The 19211-nt window shown below is 36.1% G+C and overlaps 4 protein-coding genes across 4 annotated transcripts; all 4 read right to left on the reverse strand.

Annotated features, from left to right (window-relative positions):
• Window positions 1–439: 439 nt before the first annotated feature.
• On the reverse strand, window positions 440–5443 carry LOC120009624 (carboxypeptidase A6). Its single transcript, XM_038860277.1, has 11 exons — window positions 5214–5443; window positions 4714–4771; window positions 4522–4632; window positions 4239–4376; window positions 3686–3755; window positions 3554–3609; window positions 3160–3285; window positions 2286–2425; window positions 1272–1344; window positions 1122–1196; window positions 440–966 (listed from the first exon to the last, which is right to left on the reverse strand). The coding sequence occupies exons 1-11, from the start codon at window positions 5357–5359 to the stop codon at window positions 652–654; spliced, it is 1308 nt and encodes a 435-aa protein (XP_038716205.1). The 5' UTR covers window positions 5360–5443; the 3' UTR covers window positions 440–651.
• A 721-nt stretch (window positions 5444–6164) lies between these two features.
• On the reverse strand, window positions 6165–7755 carry LOC120009623 (stemmadenine O-acetyltransferase-like). Its single transcript, XM_038860276.1, has one exon. It carries the CDS (start codon window positions 7691–7693, stop codon window positions 6380–6382), a length of 1314 nt encoding a protein of 437 aa, XP_038716204.1. The 5' UTR covers window positions 7694–7755; the 3' UTR covers window positions 6165–6379.
• Window positions 7756–11240: 3485 nt separating this feature from the next.
• On the reverse strand, window positions 11241–12611 carry LOC120008848 (stemmadenine O-acetyltransferase-like). The gene has a single exon (XM_038859204.1). The coding sequence runs from the start codon at window positions 12609–12611 to the stop codon at window positions 11241–11243; it is 1371 nt and encodes a 456-aa protein (XP_038715132.1).
• A 2269-nt stretch (window positions 12612–14880) lies between these two features.
• On the reverse strand, window positions 14881–18879 carry LOC120008850 (stemmadenine O-acetyltransferase-like). Its single transcript, XM_038859205.1, has 5 exons — window positions 18768–18879; window positions 17599–18572; window positions 16009–16136; window positions 15895–15952; window positions 14881–14958 (listed from the first exon to the last, which is right to left on the reverse strand). Exons 1-5 carry the CDS (start codon window positions 18877–18879, stop codon window positions 14881–14883), a joined length of 1350 nt encoding a protein of 449 aa, XP_038715133.1.
• Window positions 18880–19211: the final 332 nt, after the last annotated feature.

A 19211-nucleotide genomic window follows, 5' to 3' on the forward strand; every position in this document is an offset into this window, starting at 1 on the left:
TTTGAATGGCCTTTGGGCTTTTAGTTGTGGCCTTTGGGCTTTAAAACCATGTACGACCTTTGCAATTTAACCAACTCTAGTCTTTACTGCGATGCAGCACTGAACCTTTCTAGCTTAAACTTGTAATTAGGACAAATTATTTTTTTATTTTGCTGAAATTAATAAATTATAACTCCCTTGCTCACTACTTCTGGTTATTTAATATTCAAATTACTTTATGCACCATCTCTCGGTAATGAAGATTCGGTATGCTCTGTTAAATTATTTGCTGTTCTGACATTTGATTACTAACATTTAGGTCTGTTAAGAAATACCGTCAAAATCAAAACCGATTAGCCGGTTTTTTTAAGAAAAAATTATAAATTTTTTGACTATAAACAAGACAGAACAAAATGACCAAAAATTGAAAAAATAGACAAAAACCTACCGTTCGTATAAATTTATCGGTTAAATTTATGTAAAAAAAATTGAAAAATAATGACTCCAGAATATCAAATGTCATTGGGGTCTTAAACGATTGAAATATATGCAGGTCTATAACTAAAAAGGAAATCTATTTTACACCGTGGGCTAAAAAATACATGAACGAGCAATTCTTTCAAAAGAATGTAACTAAAATCTCTTGTATGCCTTTCTTCAGGATAAAATTCGTCAGAGAGGCATTGCTGGAACAGTTGGTCTACCCTTGCTTTTTGAAATTTTTGAACAGAACATGAACATCAACAAAACTGAAGATAACAAAAACAACCTGAAATACGTTCTTATCTCTTGCATTCCAAGGTCAAGAACCTCCATCTTCTTTCCATATCTACTACTCCTCTCCATTAAGTAGCCATCAAGATATTCATCGATGGGTATCGATTTGTCCAAATTGGATGCGAAGTTCTTCGGTCGTGTTTCATCCAGTTGGTGTGGTCCCAACTTAAAAATTGTGAAAAAAGCAGCTGACCACTCATTCAGAACTCTCTGAACCCAAAATGGATAATGTGTGTTAAAGGGATTTTTTCACACGGTTCAACATTAATCAACTGTAAAATCTCACGAGACCAACTGTGATGATGATGAGGAAGGAATAGAATTAAAACAAAGAGCAGTCAAGTTTTAAAACCAAGATAACATACATTGAAAGTGGAAAGGTCAACAGGATTGAACATCTTAAAGCAGTCCTTTGATGAGGCCGTGCTGTCTCCATAGATCTACAAGCCATTGCATAAGATTAGATATACCTCAAAGTTAAACAATTATCTGAAAAGGGTTCACGTGTTACAGACCTCAAAAGTGAAAGCCATGGGCACCCCGATCACATCATACATGTAATCTGTTGCAGTCCCATGTGCCAGATACCTAAAATTATTCAAGTTTTAGAACTTCGGAACAAAAATAGGCAAAATGGAGCTATACAGTTATACACTCAACCCAGCGAAATTCTAGTTTATGTTTCAGAAACATGCATTGGTTGTAATTTGTAAGTACAATGCTTTTCAACAGTTGTGTCCCTCTTGTTCCTTCTCTCTCTTCATTCTGGCCCTAAGATTGCATTCCAACTTAAGGGAAAGAATCAAAAAGTTATGCCAAGAGAACAATAAAAACACCTACCTAAAAAACCTACTACTAAGCACTTTTAAGTTCTGACAAAGGAAAATATCCTAACAAACCAAAATTAACCCCCAAAATGTTGTGCACTGCTTCATAGTCTCATAACCGCATATCAAAGTATTGCAAATGCTTTATTGGATGTAAAAAAAATCTTTTGTTATGCTAGGGCATTAAAGAAGAAAACCAGACGTTATGACCAGCAGCCATAGTGAAGCTTGTGGCACATCGCAAACATAGGGAAGGAGCAAGAACTTTATGCTTGTGTAAGGTAATTAATAGCAGTTTGCAACAGAGTATCAAGCAAGAAAGGCCTGGCTTGAATCAAGTGAAATAAGTTCTTGCCAAACCCTCTATCTAAGCTTCAAATAACGGTAATTATATAAGTATGAAAGTGATATAGATAATGGCGAAGTCAAACGTCAAGAATAGCAGCATAACAGTGAAAATTGTGAAAATAGGCCATTATCGGAAGTCGAGGTTGGATGGATTCCTAACATATAGGATTTTGTTTTTTATTCAACATAGACTCCCAACAAGTTTTCTTAATTTCCAGAATGGTGACTTCTAATACATTTTTTGGACTTAAAATGAACTTGGCCCTGAAGCAACCAGTCATTATGTTTAGCTGATCTAGAGACATGCTTTCAAAATAATATTAGGTTCTGTTATGAATTATAAGTAAAACAAACCCGACGGAGCCTCCACCGGACCCAATCATGCAACGCTTATGACAATGAACTTGGTTCAGCTCATCCAGTAAAAACCTCATCCGCTGTGAAGGCAGTCCTTCGGGGGTAGTGTTCTTGTGGTCATATGGCATAAACAAAGCCTGTACAGAAATCGAAAAGCAGCTTATATATATTTCTTAAAAACCTAAAAGCAGAACATATAGTACAAGAGAGAAACTCTGGACAAAAGCATGGCAGAGCCAAGCTCGGTCCAGTTGGTGATTCAATAGACCATCTAAATAAAGCTCAGTTAAACTCGAAGCAAACAATGCAACTACTAAGAGCTCAATTAGGAAACCAACCGACTGAATTTAACCAGGACAAAGCTAGTTGACAAGCCTCATTGATTATGCTTTCATTCTAATCCACCCTCATTATTGTATCAACTCAGTGAGAAAAGTCCCTTTAATATACACACTTACAAACCAAACCTGTAAAGTAGGGAACTCCTAGAACAAGTTATATGCAAATAAAACAATTATTCGTACACTAAACATCACCTACGATTACAAATGCTAAACAAATTTTAGTCAACTATGGCTAAGTCGCCCATGAAGCATAAAAAATGATTTATCTAAATTTAAGTTCAAGTAAGTTACTGCACTTATGACCCCAACCATTAATTGAATCCCCCTGAAAAATGGTAAAAGGTCATAAAGTTATTCATACAACTAGAAAACTTCAAAATTAATAAACCACAAGTGATTTCCAAGATTGAAAATTTGCACTATTGCTGCACTCAAGGGTGAATTGTATTACCGCAAAAAGATTAAAACTTCTAAATCATTTCAACAATCAGAAACAGGCAACATGAAAGAAGAAATTCTATACTAACCTCCATTCCAGAGTGCACGTTAACCCAAATGTGAGGATCAAATGATAAGGCAAGTTTCCGCATAATTTGTGTTTCAGGCTCACTAAAAGGAGCAGTTCCAGGATTCTCTTCATATGGATCATAATCCTATAATTGGACAAGAACAAAAAATGAGATAAAAGCATCCTCATCTTTTATTACTTTCTTATCTTTCTGTTTTTTGGAGAGAATGACAAATATTGTAGTATGGTACAGAAAGAAAGTTCAACCGAAGAAGTCAAAAATTAGTACAGAGATAAAAGCAACTTCATCTTAGAAGGTCCTCTTATGCATAAGTAGCCAAAGGAATAATCACTAAGAGACTCGAGGATTAAAAATTGTTTATGTAGTGCACAAAACAAAGAGGTACATGAACCTTTTCCTTTTTGCCCCAGTCTACACCCCAATTACGATTAAGATCAACTCCCCTTCCTGCAAAAATGAAATAAACATAAGCACTTCTAGGTCTCTTTGGGAATAATATAAAAGAACAAATCAATTACATCACCATTTCTCCTCTCACAAAAATCTCCCACTTCGACAATTTTGCGACCATTTAGATTTTCCATTGCCACCACCTGAAATGAAGTTAAATTTCAGCATTCTAAAAAATATGATGGTCAATAACATGGATCCTCAAAAGTGAGAAAAAAAATTCATCAGATATTTCTTATTGAGTACATCATGCATCCTTTTAACTTCGCTAGTGTCCACACCGCAAATGAAAAAACTTGGGAGTGCCCTTTCTGATAAAATTATTTTGTCCTTTCATAGTATTTGGTTCTTATACACATAAAATAGGGCTACAATGTCTTCACCACAAAAATCAGTCCAGAGCAAATAAATTTTAAACATATCCAAACCATTAGGAATTTTAAAAATAGTCTTTTAACTAAGTCACAAGTTTAAGTAGAAGTTTTCTTAGTTGGTCCCATGATAATAAGATGCTTATGAGAATAGAACCAAATCCACAATGATAGTGCAAACATGCAACATTGATGTTGCAGCTACCTTAATGAATACTATAAAAGAGCTGCTCCACATTTAGAAATGAAAGTCACCTTAATGACCAGATTGTCGAGAGTCATGTTTAAGGAAGATGGATCCATGTTCGGGAGAAACTGTTCTTCGCTTAAGATTGACAGCATCCTCAAGGCAAGCTCAGATGTAATGAGCTCCCTTCCATGCTGCCCAAAACTCTGGAAGACAAGGAATCATCTGTCAAAAAAACCAGCTAAGAAACTGAGATTATCTATCCACTAAACGTAAATACGTAGATACGCTACCATTTTTTTCCTGGGGCCTATTTTCTTATATAAGAAAAGTCGTACACAGAAAACTTACAAGGAGGATCCGAAACTTTGATCTGTCATCAGATTCCCTCCCACTCTGGCAATATGTAACTACTGTAATCTCTGCATTATAACCTTTATTTCCAGTTTTAAAGGTGTTTACCTATTGAAATCAAGAACACTAAGAAGTTTAGTAATAATAAGAGTGATAGCCAAGCTGAATAAGATTGTCTAGACAGCATACAGATAGTTTATCTGGATGACGATGGACCAAAGTTGTTATTTGCTCCATCAAATCACTACTGCAAAATCACAATGAACAAAATAAATGAGAAAAAAGATTCTTGTGACTCTATAAACTATAAAGGATTTATTCCTGTCTTTTCCCACAATACACTAGCTTATAGAAAGTCCAGCAATAAAACAAATTAACTTTCTCAATTTCTAATTATAGAAGAAATACAACAACACGGGCAAAATCCGTTTCAGGTTACTTCCTGTACTCTAAAGCTTATAGAAGAATCCATATATATATCCACTAAAATCAACATTCAAATGTTCAAATCAAGGTGTAAACTAAGACGATTCAACAGCAATAATTATTTCCAAACTTTCAATCTAATACACCAAATCCTCGGATTCAACTGAGATACAAAGAATTACTCAAATCCTCCGTGAATACAAGTAGAAAACTTAAAATAAAGACAGACAAGTAAAGCGGCTGAAAAAGTCGAAGGAATTTGCCTGGAATGGTAGAGATCGTGATTGATGGGCGTTAACGGATGTCCGGTGAGATTGCCTTCCACAGCATCGCCATTAGCAGCAGCGAAACCTCGATTACAAGAAAAGAGGATCCAAAACAAATGGAGAACAGAGAGGAATCGCGCCATGAAAGAAAAGCAAAATCAATCGACTTTCGTTCTAGGGGGGAAGAGAGAGGTTTTGTCAGTTTGTCTCTGGAATTTGGTTTTTCCACGTTCAACGTACAATTTGTTTTATTTAATTTTATTTTCTCTTATTTTCACCGTCAGCAAATCCAACGGTGGTGTAGGCTTCTGTAACTTTAGTGGAAAAACCCCAATCCATTTGTAGGGACCCACCACTACGCCACTAAAACCAGTGGCAGTGATTGTGATTTGTGAATTGTGATTGAGTTGGATCCTTGATGCCGTTAATGCTTAATGATGGACTATCATGGTGCTGCAGCCCATACTCGCCATGTCAGTTGTGTTCAACAGTTCAATTTGATTGCCAGACAAAAAAAAAAAAAAAGGTCCATTCGATTACTCTCAAATCTTGTCATACATGGGCCAGAAAGCCCATTTGATTACAGTCATGACATAACCCAACTAGGCCTGGGCCATTCCATTTTGGATTTTTAATTCAAGGAGGCCTATGCTGAAATAGCCATGACCCAATTCAAAACATCATGACCTTTTTTGGCAATTTGGTATCAATAAAAAAAATAGTCGAGACCTCCAATTTATGACCCTCATTAGATGTGGAGCGTTGACAGTTAAATGTTAAGTTAAATGGACCCTATATTAATAACTATAGGCCATGCCACATAAAATTGTGGGTAAAATGTGAATCATAAAGTGAGGGTATTATCATTGCTCATCAATAAATTGCATTTTTTTTTCCTTTCTTATAAACAAGGCCAAAATGGTTGCTTCCTTTTAGCCAAAAATCATGTAAAGTAAAAGATCAAGAGAAACCACTAGCTTTCAATAACATCAAATTTACGTAGTTATACTTGTTCTGAAGATAAGGATTGGGCACGTAATTAGCATTACAATGCTAGATGAACTAGCTATGACCCTAAAGTTGTAAGATTATTACAAGTTCTTTTTGGCTTCTAAGTGAAAAGTTGAGCAGTTAAAGCTCACACCTCATTAACTTGGCTTTGACTAACGAATATGTAGAGGACTTGTGTCCAAGGATGCAAACTCCATGAGCTCTGGATTGTGTTCCAAAATCTCCATCTCCTCTTCATCCAATGTCACCCAAGCTTCAATTCCATCACCAGACCTTGTATCATTCAACATGATTAAGTTCATGAACACTGAACCATCCATGCCAAAACTGCTGACCCAAACAGGTTTTCCCCACCCAAAATCAGCATCATAGAACCCAAGCTTACACCAACTTGAAAACCCAAAAATGTCTACTCCTTGTCTTCCCAATTCACCTATTTCTTTAAAGGAATCCGATATCACAGAATTCCCCTCATCACTTCTTAGCTTCTTAACAAACTCACCGTCGATTTTCGATATCGCCGCCTTTACTTCACCAACAAAATGATTCAGTCCAGGCGGCTTGTGCTCGTCCATGCATCGAGTGGCTGCTATCCAGAGGAGATTCCCCATCGAATTCTCCAATGTGGGATGTGGTATTCTTCTGCGCAAATTCACTAAGTGAGTCAACAGAGAAGGCCTTGGAGAACCATGTTTTTTCTCAGAGGCATTCATCAAACACTTCCACAAGAAACCCGAAACTGCCTCGATACGAGTACAACAGAATTTCAGATCAACTTTGGCCTTAAGAGAGGTTATTGCCGAGGAATCAAACACAAACCTTCGAGTCCTACACTTGCCTAGTCGGAACAATGAACCCCACATGACTATCGACGAGTCTCGGAGCCATAAATCGCTTGCAGGAAACACAGAACTGGCAACAAAGTTAGGCAATAGTGCTTCATCGCATCCACGAGCAGCGCCAGACCATGCCTTGATGAAGGTGCTTAGCGCAGCACCGTCGAGCACCTTGTGTGATATACATATGCCAATCGCAATGCCACCGCATTCAAAAACATTCACTTGAAAATTACTCACAAAAGTCCCTGCAGATTCCTTCAATATCAGATCACAGGGAAGGAATCTATGTATTAACAAGAGATCTGGATTGGTAAGGAAGTGATCAAGAGTACAATTCACTTTTGTTTCAACATAATAAGCTCCTTCGTCGCTGCAATCGATAGAGAGGTCATCGTTGATCGTCCCGGCGAGTGGGTAAAAGTGAGTTAGTGTTTTCGACAAAGATTGCTTTAGCAAGTCTAGACTAATTACAGAGTCGCTATTCGAGTGATAGAAGAGCACAATTGGTGCATATGGAGATGGGATAAGGTGATCAAGAAGTGAGAGCTTGTAGTTTCTAAGTTGTTGAGGTGTTGGAGAGGATGGTTTTATGGTTTCTTTGGATATAATCTTTGCCTCCATTTTCATCGTTGGATCAAAGGCAACTACAACTTGGACTTAATTTATAGAAAGACTAATTGGGTATTGATAGATGAAACTTTTGCATAAAATGTTAAGAAACACCAATAGACTCAATTGTTCAAACTTGATCATTATTGTAAGATATATTATTTTAGTGCACGTCCAATCCATCCTCGCTTGATACCACTTGTTGGAAAATATCAATGGATTCACTTGTCAAAACTTGACTATTATTGTAAAATATTGTTTGTCTTCCCAAGTTCGAGTCCTACACATCACAGGATGTTTTAGGATGCATGGCTTTAAAACACATCTTATTAAGTCAAAGAAATCACGAACTTATAACTTGTTATTAGATCTTATTTTAACGATATGAGACTTTTTTTTAGCATAGAATAGGTGTATGTATGGTGCTTTGTTTTGTCTTGTTCTTAGTTCTTGAAGGAGCGAATATTCCAACCATTGGTGCGACTCCTACTTTGAAATTTACAGATAAACTGTGTGTCATTTTCACTCTTACGATTATTCCACTGGAGTAAACTGTTTTCCGTCAACGGAGCATTAAAGAAACAAGTGGTTGAGAGAACTCTCATAATCTTGATCCTCTTACGTGCCACAAATCACAATCATCCATTAATATGGCATGAATATTCAACAGACAAGTGTGGGTTGACCGATTGAGAGTGTTAAGTAGTGTGGATTGACCAGTCCAATAGATAAAAATAGGAAGCATCGACATGACACCTCGAGAATTAATGCCGCTTGGACACGGCAAAACCCTTCACGACTCCACTCAAAAGCTCACGTCTGCTATACTTTCTCTAGAAACGATGGTGACATTTTTTAAGTCGATAGTCTAGTTGGAGAATTTCTCTTTGTGCACATCTTATGGATTTGGGAAGTCATGAATTCGATTTTCACTTGTGAGCAATACTCATTTGGTCACGTCTTGGGTTTTGGTCAAATTTATCATGTCGTCAAGTGGAGAGCTTACACCCACATCGAATGTTAGAAGGATAAATTTATGTGATGTCATTCTCGGTTAAGGGAAAAAAAAGAAGGGGAAGAAGATGGTGACATTTTATATTATCATAAACAATCATGGTCATCATTGAATCTCTTGCCGTAAACCTGTTTAGGTTGTTTTATATGACCAATGTGCCGCCTACATTGTCTGTACAAAGTTACTTATACTTTGGGACCTAACTTCTGCTGCAACTTCTGTTTTTTGTGCTGTTCACATAAATTATTTATGTTAGTTACAGTACTGGCTTAGGCATTAAGATATTGATTAAAAAAATTCTGTGGTCCGCCGGTTGCGGATCAAGTGTCAATTATTCTGTATAGATATATACAGAATATATATATATATACACACACACACACACACATATATGTAACAAGATAGATTTGTGTATCTTTGATAATTTCGCCAACTGTGAGTCATTTTTTTGAGTCTTTGACCATGATGTGCCAATAATGAAAGATGAAGCCATAAGCTCATCTCTATTCTCCATTTGCCTGTGCTTATTTTGGGGTCAACAAAAGTGGCGACTGACAGTTGGAATTTTTTGAGTTGGATTCCGACTGGTAAGTGGTAACAATATCAGAATATCTATGGGGTCACGAGGATGGGGGCTGAAATCTCTATTTGCTGGAATGCTTAGAATTTTTTGTAAATCTGAGTCATTGCTTCAATCATATGGTCATGAGATGAACAACTCAGCATAATAAAATTATTTTTTTTGTACATATTGTTTTTTCATCTTCGGTGATGCTACATATCCCAACAAAATATTGTACCAAAAGCATTTCAATCTATGTGGCAATGACACATCACCATGTAACATGAAAAGTAAATGATTTGTAATTTTTGTAGACAAAAGTTTAATTTCTTTTCTTACATATGCTGACATCACTGATTTTTTTTTTTGTTAAACTAAAATTCAAAACGTTTTATCTCTCAAAATACATGTTAGCATTCGAAAAAATTAGATATTTAGAATCAACATGTCAAACTCTTTCCAACAAGATCCATTGTCGACATGTTTTAACGGGTCATTCTTAATTACATTGTTTTTTTAAAATAGTGTAATAACAAACTAAATACTGAAAAATAATGTAATAAAATATGAAAATTTAAAAAAATGTAATAAAAATCTGGAATACTTAAAAAAACAATTTCAATGTTTTTAAAAAATAATGAAAAATTATTAAAAGATTAAAATTAGGCAATTAAAGGTGAAATTTAGACAAAATTCATGTTCCAAAGAAACATAAAGTCTTGTTTCTATAATCTTACCGAAATTACATTATTCTTGAAAACAATGTAATTATATGTATATCATGATAAATTCCATTGTTTATTTTAAAGATATTGAAATTTAATAGTTTAACATATATATTATTCACAAACAATTAGAATTGATCAATTGTATTATATAATGCATTGTGTCATATGTTCTTTTTGTAGTTACATCATTTTTAAAAATAATGTAATAACAATTTGGAACATTAAAAAACAATGTAATAACGATTTAAAATACTTAAAGACAATGTAATAACATCTACAAAACTCGAGAAACAATGTAATAAATCGAAATAAAGACAACACCAGAGCTGCCAGACCCAAAATAACCCCATCAACAAAGAGTCAATACGGTTGTACACCCATAAAAATCCATAAATCTATGCATATACGTACACTCTTAACATATCCACTTGTCCAGCTCCATATGCTTGGCCATACAGTCTCTAAAGCACTCCCCATGCCAAGCTAATCGATGGAACAACAAGATTTGGTTAGTTTCGATTCCAATTTCTAATTACTTTATGCTTTTCTATCAAAAAATTGAAGAAATGAAATCGATGCACCATGAAGCCGAAGGAAAGTCTGGCAATGATGGAGTTCTCAATGGAGACCGCAATAAGTTGGAATGTGCCGACTTGGCCAACAAAGAAGAGGACAATCGATTGCTAGGGCGACGGAAGCGAAATATTGGTCGTCGAGAGAGTAAAGCGAGAGAGGTCTATTGAGCAGGGTAGAAATAATGGTGCACAGTAGGGTCTCAACTACCTAGAGTGACGGGAATGCATGCCGTGGACTGGTTTCAAAAACATTTCCAGATTAGCAATCCTAGTCAATTAGCCATGTAGACTGGGAAGCTGCTAGGATGAAATTTGCTGGGATATTTACACTTCTCGTTTCATCTTTCATCCTTTCTTCTACCTTCTCTTGCTTCTCCAGTACTCCTCCCATGGCGGTCAGATGAATCAGGGCTTACCTTCTGCCAAAAAATAATAATTCCAAAACCATAAAAAGAACGATGGACAAATTAAGAGTCGGCTAAGATGAATCAGGGCTTTGCCACAATAAAAATAAAAAAAAAAAAAAAAGTCTCGTAGTTACTTTAAAATATTTTCACTCAACTAAAATCAGCAGCTAACTTAATCACAAGATAAGACTCTCATGTCTCAACAAAATCAACAACACCACCACAATACATTGAATAGAAACGTCCATTATAACAGCAAATCAAATGTAAGGCATTAGTCAAAATTTTGACATGGACGAAATGATTTTCTTGGGCAAGCTAGGGTTGGGATTGCCTAGTTCTAAAGGACTTGCGTCTATAGAAACCAGAGACATGAGTTTGTTATCTTGTTCAAGCACTGCCATCACTTGTTCGTCCAATGACACCCACGCTTCAATTCCATCACCATGTTTTGTATCCGTCAGAAACATATAATTCTTGATGCCGAAACCAGAAGCCGGAATCCACAGAGGCTTCCCGAACCCAAAATCAACACTGTATAACCCCATGTTACACCAGCTATTGAGCCCAATATGGACAATTCCAGAGTCGGAAAATAATTCATCATGAAGCTTTCCAATAATCTCAACAAGCTTCAACCACCCTCCATCACCTTGAAGACTCTTCATAACGTTACCGTTGAGTTTCGACAAACTTTCCCTCATCTTCCACACCAACCCATCAAACTCTTCCCCACCTTTTGCCATTAGAGTTGCGAAAAAAAGTAAATTTCCCACACAAGTTTCAGGTATCTGCGGAGTAGCCCTTCGTCGCAAGTTGACTGGAAAATTCATCACAATTGGGATTTGGGTTCGCAGTTTCACCTTCAATAATGCAGCCGTAAAGCTTTTCAAGAGGAGTGCTGAGACAACCTCTGCTCGAGTCGGGTTCTGAAGGCTAGAAGATCTTGTTGCTTGGGCCTTAAGATTGGCTATAACCGATCCATCGAAGAAAAACCTTCTTGTAACAACGGAGGGGCTCCATTCGAACAAACGAGATGCCATAGCTAATGAATCTAGATTAAAAGAAATATTTGGAGGAAAAATAGTTGAGGCTGTAAAATTAGGGAACAAAGCTTCTTCAACAGAGTTTCTAGCAAAAGCAGACCAAGTCTTAAGAAATGCACTTAGAGTACTGGCATCAAAGATAACGTGCCATGGAAAACACCCTAAGGCCATTCCACCACAAGTGAAAACATTTTCTTGCACAATAGCAACAGGAGCTCCTGAAGAGACTACATTCGAAACCGCATCTGGAAATAATTTGAAGATCGAAGAGACCTCAAGATTGCTGAGATAGTCATCTAAACAACAATTCAATATTCTTGTCTCAATATAAAGAACCCCTTCATCGTTACAATCAATTGAAAGATTGTCCCTAATCTTTCCGGCGACTGGATAATAACGGGTTAGTGTTTGTGAAAGAGATTGTTTTAGGATTTGTGATCTGTTGGGGATGGAGTAGTCTTGGTTTGCAGAGTAGAAAAGGAGTACTCGACCATAACCAGAAGGTCCGTACTGATCAAGGAGGGAGATTTGATAGGTTTTGAGATGAGAAGGTGTTGGAGAAGAAGGTTTGATGTACTGTTTGGATATGATCTCAATCTCCATTATTTCTTACTCTTTTGGAGCTCGAATATCGATCTCTCTTGCTTTGTTTATTTTGCTCCAAACCAATTTTGTGACTTGTATTTATATTTGCATATGTATGTAGTGGGCCTGCAGGTTGCCTATGCATTAAGTCCAGTTCATACTGGATGTCGACTCCGCAATTCATTTAAAATTATAGAATCTGTACAATTTGAATCTAATAGTTTGTGAGGATGTCGACTCCGCAATTCATTTAAAATTATAGAATCTGTACAATTTGAATCTAATAGTTTGCGAGGTGTATAACATTTTTGTTTTTTCATTTTTAAAACTCATCTGATTTTTTCTCCATCATTAAACGTGAATTGTAAATTCTAGAGAATTGCGGAGCCGCCAAATCCATTCATACCACCCAGATGCTCACTTTGGTTGTTGTGAGACGTGAACAATATATATAACAAATTTGTATCGAATCCTTCAATGTTGCTACTCTCTTTTTTATATTCATGCCACCCACATGCTCACATGCTACTGTCTTTTTATGTTCATCAAGAGCTTCCTTCAATTATAATATCCGGCCTCAACTTCTTGACCTAATAATTTTTTTTTTTAATTCCTTCATTTTTTATTTCTTGACTCGCACGCCTCTTCTTCCTTAATTCACCCACATCTTTTGTCTCTTTTCTCTCGTTCTTTCACATGCATCTTGTTTTTCTTCCTTCCAAGTGTGCAACCCTTAGACGTTTATTCCAAACCCTACCCTAGCTACCAAAATTACTTTCTTGATCCTATATAATTTGATTAAGGCTTAATTGTGATTTTTAATCTCCAAGCTTCTCTTTCTTGTGATTAATTAAGGCTTAATTGTGATTAAGTCTGAAATTTCACAACTTTTTTGCAGTAATGTTTTTGAATATCAAAATCAAGAAAAAGTGCCATAATATATATCCATGACTATTTCAATAAAAGGAGACAAGATCACCTCAAATTTGAGGTATAAAACTAAGTGAAATGTCGGACTCATTCATTCCACACTTCAACCCGTCGGATACGACAATTACCTTTAATCAATATGTAGTGTTGGATATTAAGTGAGCTCAGAACCTCAAGATAATAATAAAACTCTTACTTATGGCGGAGATAAATAACGAGATTTAATTCAACGAGTAATCACCTCTTAATCTATCACAACAAATTTGGACCTACCCTTGCTGTATGTTGAGGCAAACCCTATTAGGCTATGCTGTAACTCCAATTCATGCCAACCCTATGCAGTTATGCACGATTCTCACTACGATTTGGTGGTTGTGAGAAAATATTCAATCATCTCGGTGTATCAGAACCCATAAAATAATGAAAATTCATGAGTTGTATACCAAATCATGAGTGATTAATGGGATGATAGTTAGTTTATATATAACTCAAATTTCAAATCATTCTCAACCACTCATGAATTGATATCAATCTCCTATGAAGCTCACATAACTATATAAAGGTCACATAACACTTGACGACTAAAACAACTTCATCACTAATTAGCTAATCTAAAATTGACTTCATGGCCTCTTATGGGTACCTACAAAAACAAGAACAGGTGGCCCTTCGTGACAACTTCTGTTTTGGGATCTAACTTCTGCAGCAACTTCTGTTTTTTGCGCTGTTCACATAAATTATTTATGTTAATTACAGTACTGGCTTAGGCACCAAGATAATGATTAAAAAAACTCTGTGGTCCGTCGGTTGTGGATCAAGTATCAATTATTCTGTCTAGATATATATCTATATACATATATATATATACACACACACACATATATGTCATCTTCAATGTGTCATTTTATGATTAAGGCATGTATAATATGATTAACAAGATAGATTTGTGTATCTTTGATAATTTCGCCAACTGTGAGTCATTTTTTTGAGTCTTCGACCATGATGTGCCAATAATGAAAGATGAAGCCATAAAGCTCATCTCTATGGGATAGGGGGGGCTGGAATTATTCCAGCAATTTCACCCCATCTCCACCATCCAATGTAAAAATACATTGATTTGACAACACTACACTTAATACATTCAATGGTGGAGATGAGGTGGAATTGCTGGAATAATTCCAGCAAATCCTTTTCCCATCTCTATTCTCCATTTGCGTGTGCTTATTTTGGGGTCAACAAAAGTGGCGACTGACAGTTGGAATTTTTAATTTGAAATCTGAGTCATTGCTTCAATCATATGGTCATGAGATGAACAACTCAGCATAATAAAATTGTTTTTTTTGTACATATTGTTTTCTCATCTTTCATCCTTTCTTCTACCTTCTCGTGCTTCTCCAGTACTCCTTCCATGGCGGTCAGATGAATCAAGGCTTACCTTTTGCCAAAAAATAATAATTCCTAAACCATAAAAAGAACGATGGACAAATTAAGAGTCGGCTAAGATGAATCAGGGCTTTGCCACATTAAAAAAAAAAGAAAAAAAAAAGTCTTGTAGTTACTTTAATGTTGGACCTAGGTTACACAAGAGGAGGGGTGAATTGTGTCCCCAAATTCCGAATAGGAATCCCCTTATATCAATTTCACAAATCAAGCACCACACTAAGCACACAAAGTGAGTCTTACTAATACAATTGTCCTAATTTATTTCCAAGCAAATCAAATCTTCTCTTTAGACTTGTAACTTACGTATATAAGGCGTCTAGATGCAAAATCTTATCAATTTAATCAATGGCAAAGTATAATTGCACACAAATGAGTCTATATGAGCAATATGAATAAATTGCACAATAGGAACCAATTGAAGCAAAGCTTCTAACAAGATAAGCACTAGAAAGTACTTAACTTGCAATTTTACAGAATAATAACAATATGAATAGAATAAACAATAATATAAAGTAAATACAGATTAAATATAATTATGGTTAGAGTATATTAGAAAAATAAGAATACAATAAATAAATAATACTTGGTTAGATTAGTGTTATGTTAGATTAGAAGAGTTAATGAAAGCTGTAAAAGTAAAGCAAGTAAAGAGCACACAAGTAATTTATAGTAGTTCGGAGACCCTTCTCCTATGTCTACTACCTAGGTTCACCACCTAGGATTTTCCAACCTTCACTAAGGTGTGGCTTTTCAAGAGCTCCACAAAACTCTTACACAAAGGTTTCAAAATTACCCCAACTCTTCCACAATCTCACAAATATAGTACCCGGTTTGGGTTTTACAAAGATAGGCTCAATGATTCACTCACTCAGTGTTTGCACTCAACAAACTAGGAGGAACTCTCAAGAGATTTTAAAGTGAGGCTCACGAATAGAGAATCGGATTTGAGTTTAGAAGAGCTCACAAGAAGAGAAGATTCTTCACACCTGAAATTGCAACAGCAATCGGTGAAGATGAACAATAAAGATTTAGTTGTGCACACCTGTGTTTGCACTCAGCAAACGGTGAAGCAAGATAGAAGAATATTATATGAGCTTGGGTGAGAAATTGAGAGCAAATAGCTTTGATAATTCTAACATTTTCTTGTATCTTCTCTCTTGTGCCGAGCAGCTACTTATATAGGCCAAGAAAAATCATGTTCCCATGATTTTAGCTCTTGAGAGAATCATCCATAAAGTCGACAATAATGTCTTGATTCTTCTCTTTCAATTTTGAAATTTTGCCTTGCAAATATCTTTGGAACATGTGACAGAATCAACTTCTCTTGACTTGTATAAAAAGAAAGCTCCATGATCTTCTCTCAATTAGACGCACGAATTTGAAACGTCATAGTATGAATTCAGCTTTGAATTTTGCACTTGTAATTATGGTAACATAATCAACTTCAAATGGACAAAGTCTTCTCTTCAATTTTGGAAACCTCCTTGAATTTGGCCCTTCTTTATTCATAGAAGAATCAGCTGCAAAATCTTCTCAATAAATTTCTTGTGATTTTGGTAAGTCAATAAGAGAACTCCTTGATTTGATTTCCTTCATTTTCTGGCCTTGAATTGCATTTAATTTCAGAAAATAAACTCTTGATATCAGCTTCATATAAAGAATATTCCTCCATATGGTCTCCGTTGAATGAATGAGAAGTCCTTCTCCATTGATTTCGGATAACAAGTAAGGAAAGTAAACCTTTTGCTTTTAATCTCCAAAATATCACCAAGTCAAAAAATTTCTCATGGAAACTGAATCCTCCTCTTTAATATAGATCACGCGTCTTGCATATGTAATGAAACATTTTATATTTGAACTCTTGATGAAGTCCCTCTCAACTTTCCTAAAAATTTGCTTGTAAACTCATTTGAGTTTCATGCTTGAACCATAGGTTAATTGAGATTAAATAATTAAAATATAAGCATATAATATCATAACATATATAGACTAATGTGCATGTAAGTTTCCAGCTCAAATAAATATCATATAGTCATATAATAAGTCACATAAATCAATCGGATAATAACATTGCGCAACAATTTCAGACAGATATTTGGGCAACGATTTTGAGCAAAAAGAAGTCAAAATTTCTTAATCATGTCTTCATAAAAAATGTTTATTATGATGTAAATAATGTCTCTACCAAATTTCAGTTTAATCCGAATTCATTTGATATAAAAATGATCAGTGAGTTCACAAGTAGGTTTAAGCCGTAGCAATAAAAACCAATTTCAAATTCAATCACTTTGCAATTAAATTCATCACATAGTGCATGTAATCAAATAGCATAATAATATTGGATCACCAAAATTAAAATGTAGGACCTTTGGTCCAACACAGCTAACCTAATCACAAGATAAGACTTTCATGTCTCAACAAAATCAACACCACCACCACAATACATTGAACAGCCACATCAGCAAAAGACAACATCTTTGTTGGCCCAATAACATTTTACCATTGCATTTGCCCTTATGGCAGCAAATCAAATGTAAGGCATTAATCAAAGTTTTGAAATGGACGAAACGATTTTCTTGGGCAAGCTAGGGTTGGGATTGCCTAGTTCTAAAGGACTTGCGTCTAAAGAAACCAGAGACATGAGTTTGTTATCTTGTTCAAGCACTACCATCACTTGTTCATCCAATGACACCCACGCTTCAATTCCATCACCATGTTTTGTATCCGTCAGAAACATATAATTCTTGATGCCGAAACCAGAAGCCGGAATCCACAGAGGCTTCCCGAACCCAAAATCAACACTGTATAACCCCATGTTACACCAGCTATTGAGCCCAATATGGACAATTCCAGAGTCGGAAAATAATTCATCATGAAGCTTTCCAATAATCTCAACAAGCTTCAACCACCCTCCATCACCTTGAAGACTCTTCACAACGTCACCGTCGAGTTTCGACAAACTTTCCCTCATCTTCCACACCAACCCATCAAACTCTTCCCCACCTTTTGCCATTAGAGTTGCGAAAAAAAGTAAATTTCCCACACAAGTTTCAGGTATCTGCGGAGTAGCCCTTCGTCGCAAGTTGACTGGAAAATTCATCAAAATAGGCATTTGGGTTCCCAGATTCACTTTCAATAATGCATCCGTAAAGCTTTTCAAGAGTGCAGACACAACCTCCGCTCGCGTTGGGTTCTGAAGGCTAGAAGATCTTGTTGCTTGGGCCTTGAGATTGGCTATAACTGATCCATCGAAGAAAAACCTTCTTGTAACAACATAGGGGCTCCATTCGAACAAACGAGATGCCATAGCTAATGAATCTAGATTAAAAGGAATATTTGGAGGAAAAATAGTTGAGGCTGTAAAATTAGGGAACATAGCTTCTTCAACAGAGTTTCTAGCAAAAGCAGACCAAGTCTTAAGAAATGCACTTAGAGTACTGGCATCAAAGATAACGTGCCATGGAAAAAACCCTAAGGCCATTCCACCACAAGTGAAAACATTTTCTTGCACAATAGCAACAGGAGCTCCTGAAGAGACTACATTCGAAACCGCATCTGGAAATAATTTGAAGATCGAAGAGACCTCAAGATTGCTGAGATAGTCATCTAAACAACAATTCAATATTCTTGTCTCAATACAAAGGACCCCTTCATCGTTACAATCAATTGAAAGATTGTCCCTAATCTTTCCGGCGACTGGATAATAACGGTTTAGTGTTTGTGAAAGAGATTGTTTTAGGATTTATGATCTGTTGGGGATGGAGTAGTCTTGGTTTGCATAGTAGAAAAGGAGTACTCGACCATAACCAGAAGGTCCGTACTGATCAAGGAGGGAGATTTGATAGGTTTTGAGATGAGAAGGTGTTGGAGAAGAAGGTTTGATGCACTGTTTGGATATGATCTCAATCTCCATTATTTCCTACTCTTGTGGAGCTCGAATATCGATCTCTCTTGCTTTGTTTATCTTGCTCCAAACCAATTTTGTGACTTGTATTTATATTTGCATATGTATGTAGTGGGCCTGAAGGTCCGTACTGATCAAGGAGGGAGATTTTATAGGTTTTGAGATGAGAAGGTGTTGGAGAAGAAGGTTTGATGCATTGTTTGGATATGATGTCAATCTCCATTATTTCTTACTGTTGTGGAGCTCGATCGATCTCTCTTGCTTTGTTTTGACTACAGAAACTCCAGCACTGGCAGAAATAGACCACAATGATGTTTCCATATGCAGTATGCCCACCTTGC

Source organism: Tripterygium wilfordii, chromosome 11, assembly GCF_013401445.1.
Source record: "Tripterygium wilfordii isolate XIE 37 chromosome 11, ASM1340144v1, whole genome shotgun sequence".
NCBI lineage: Eukaryota > Viridiplantae > Streptophyta > Magnoliopsida > Celastrales > Celastraceae > Tripterygium > Tripterygium wilfordii.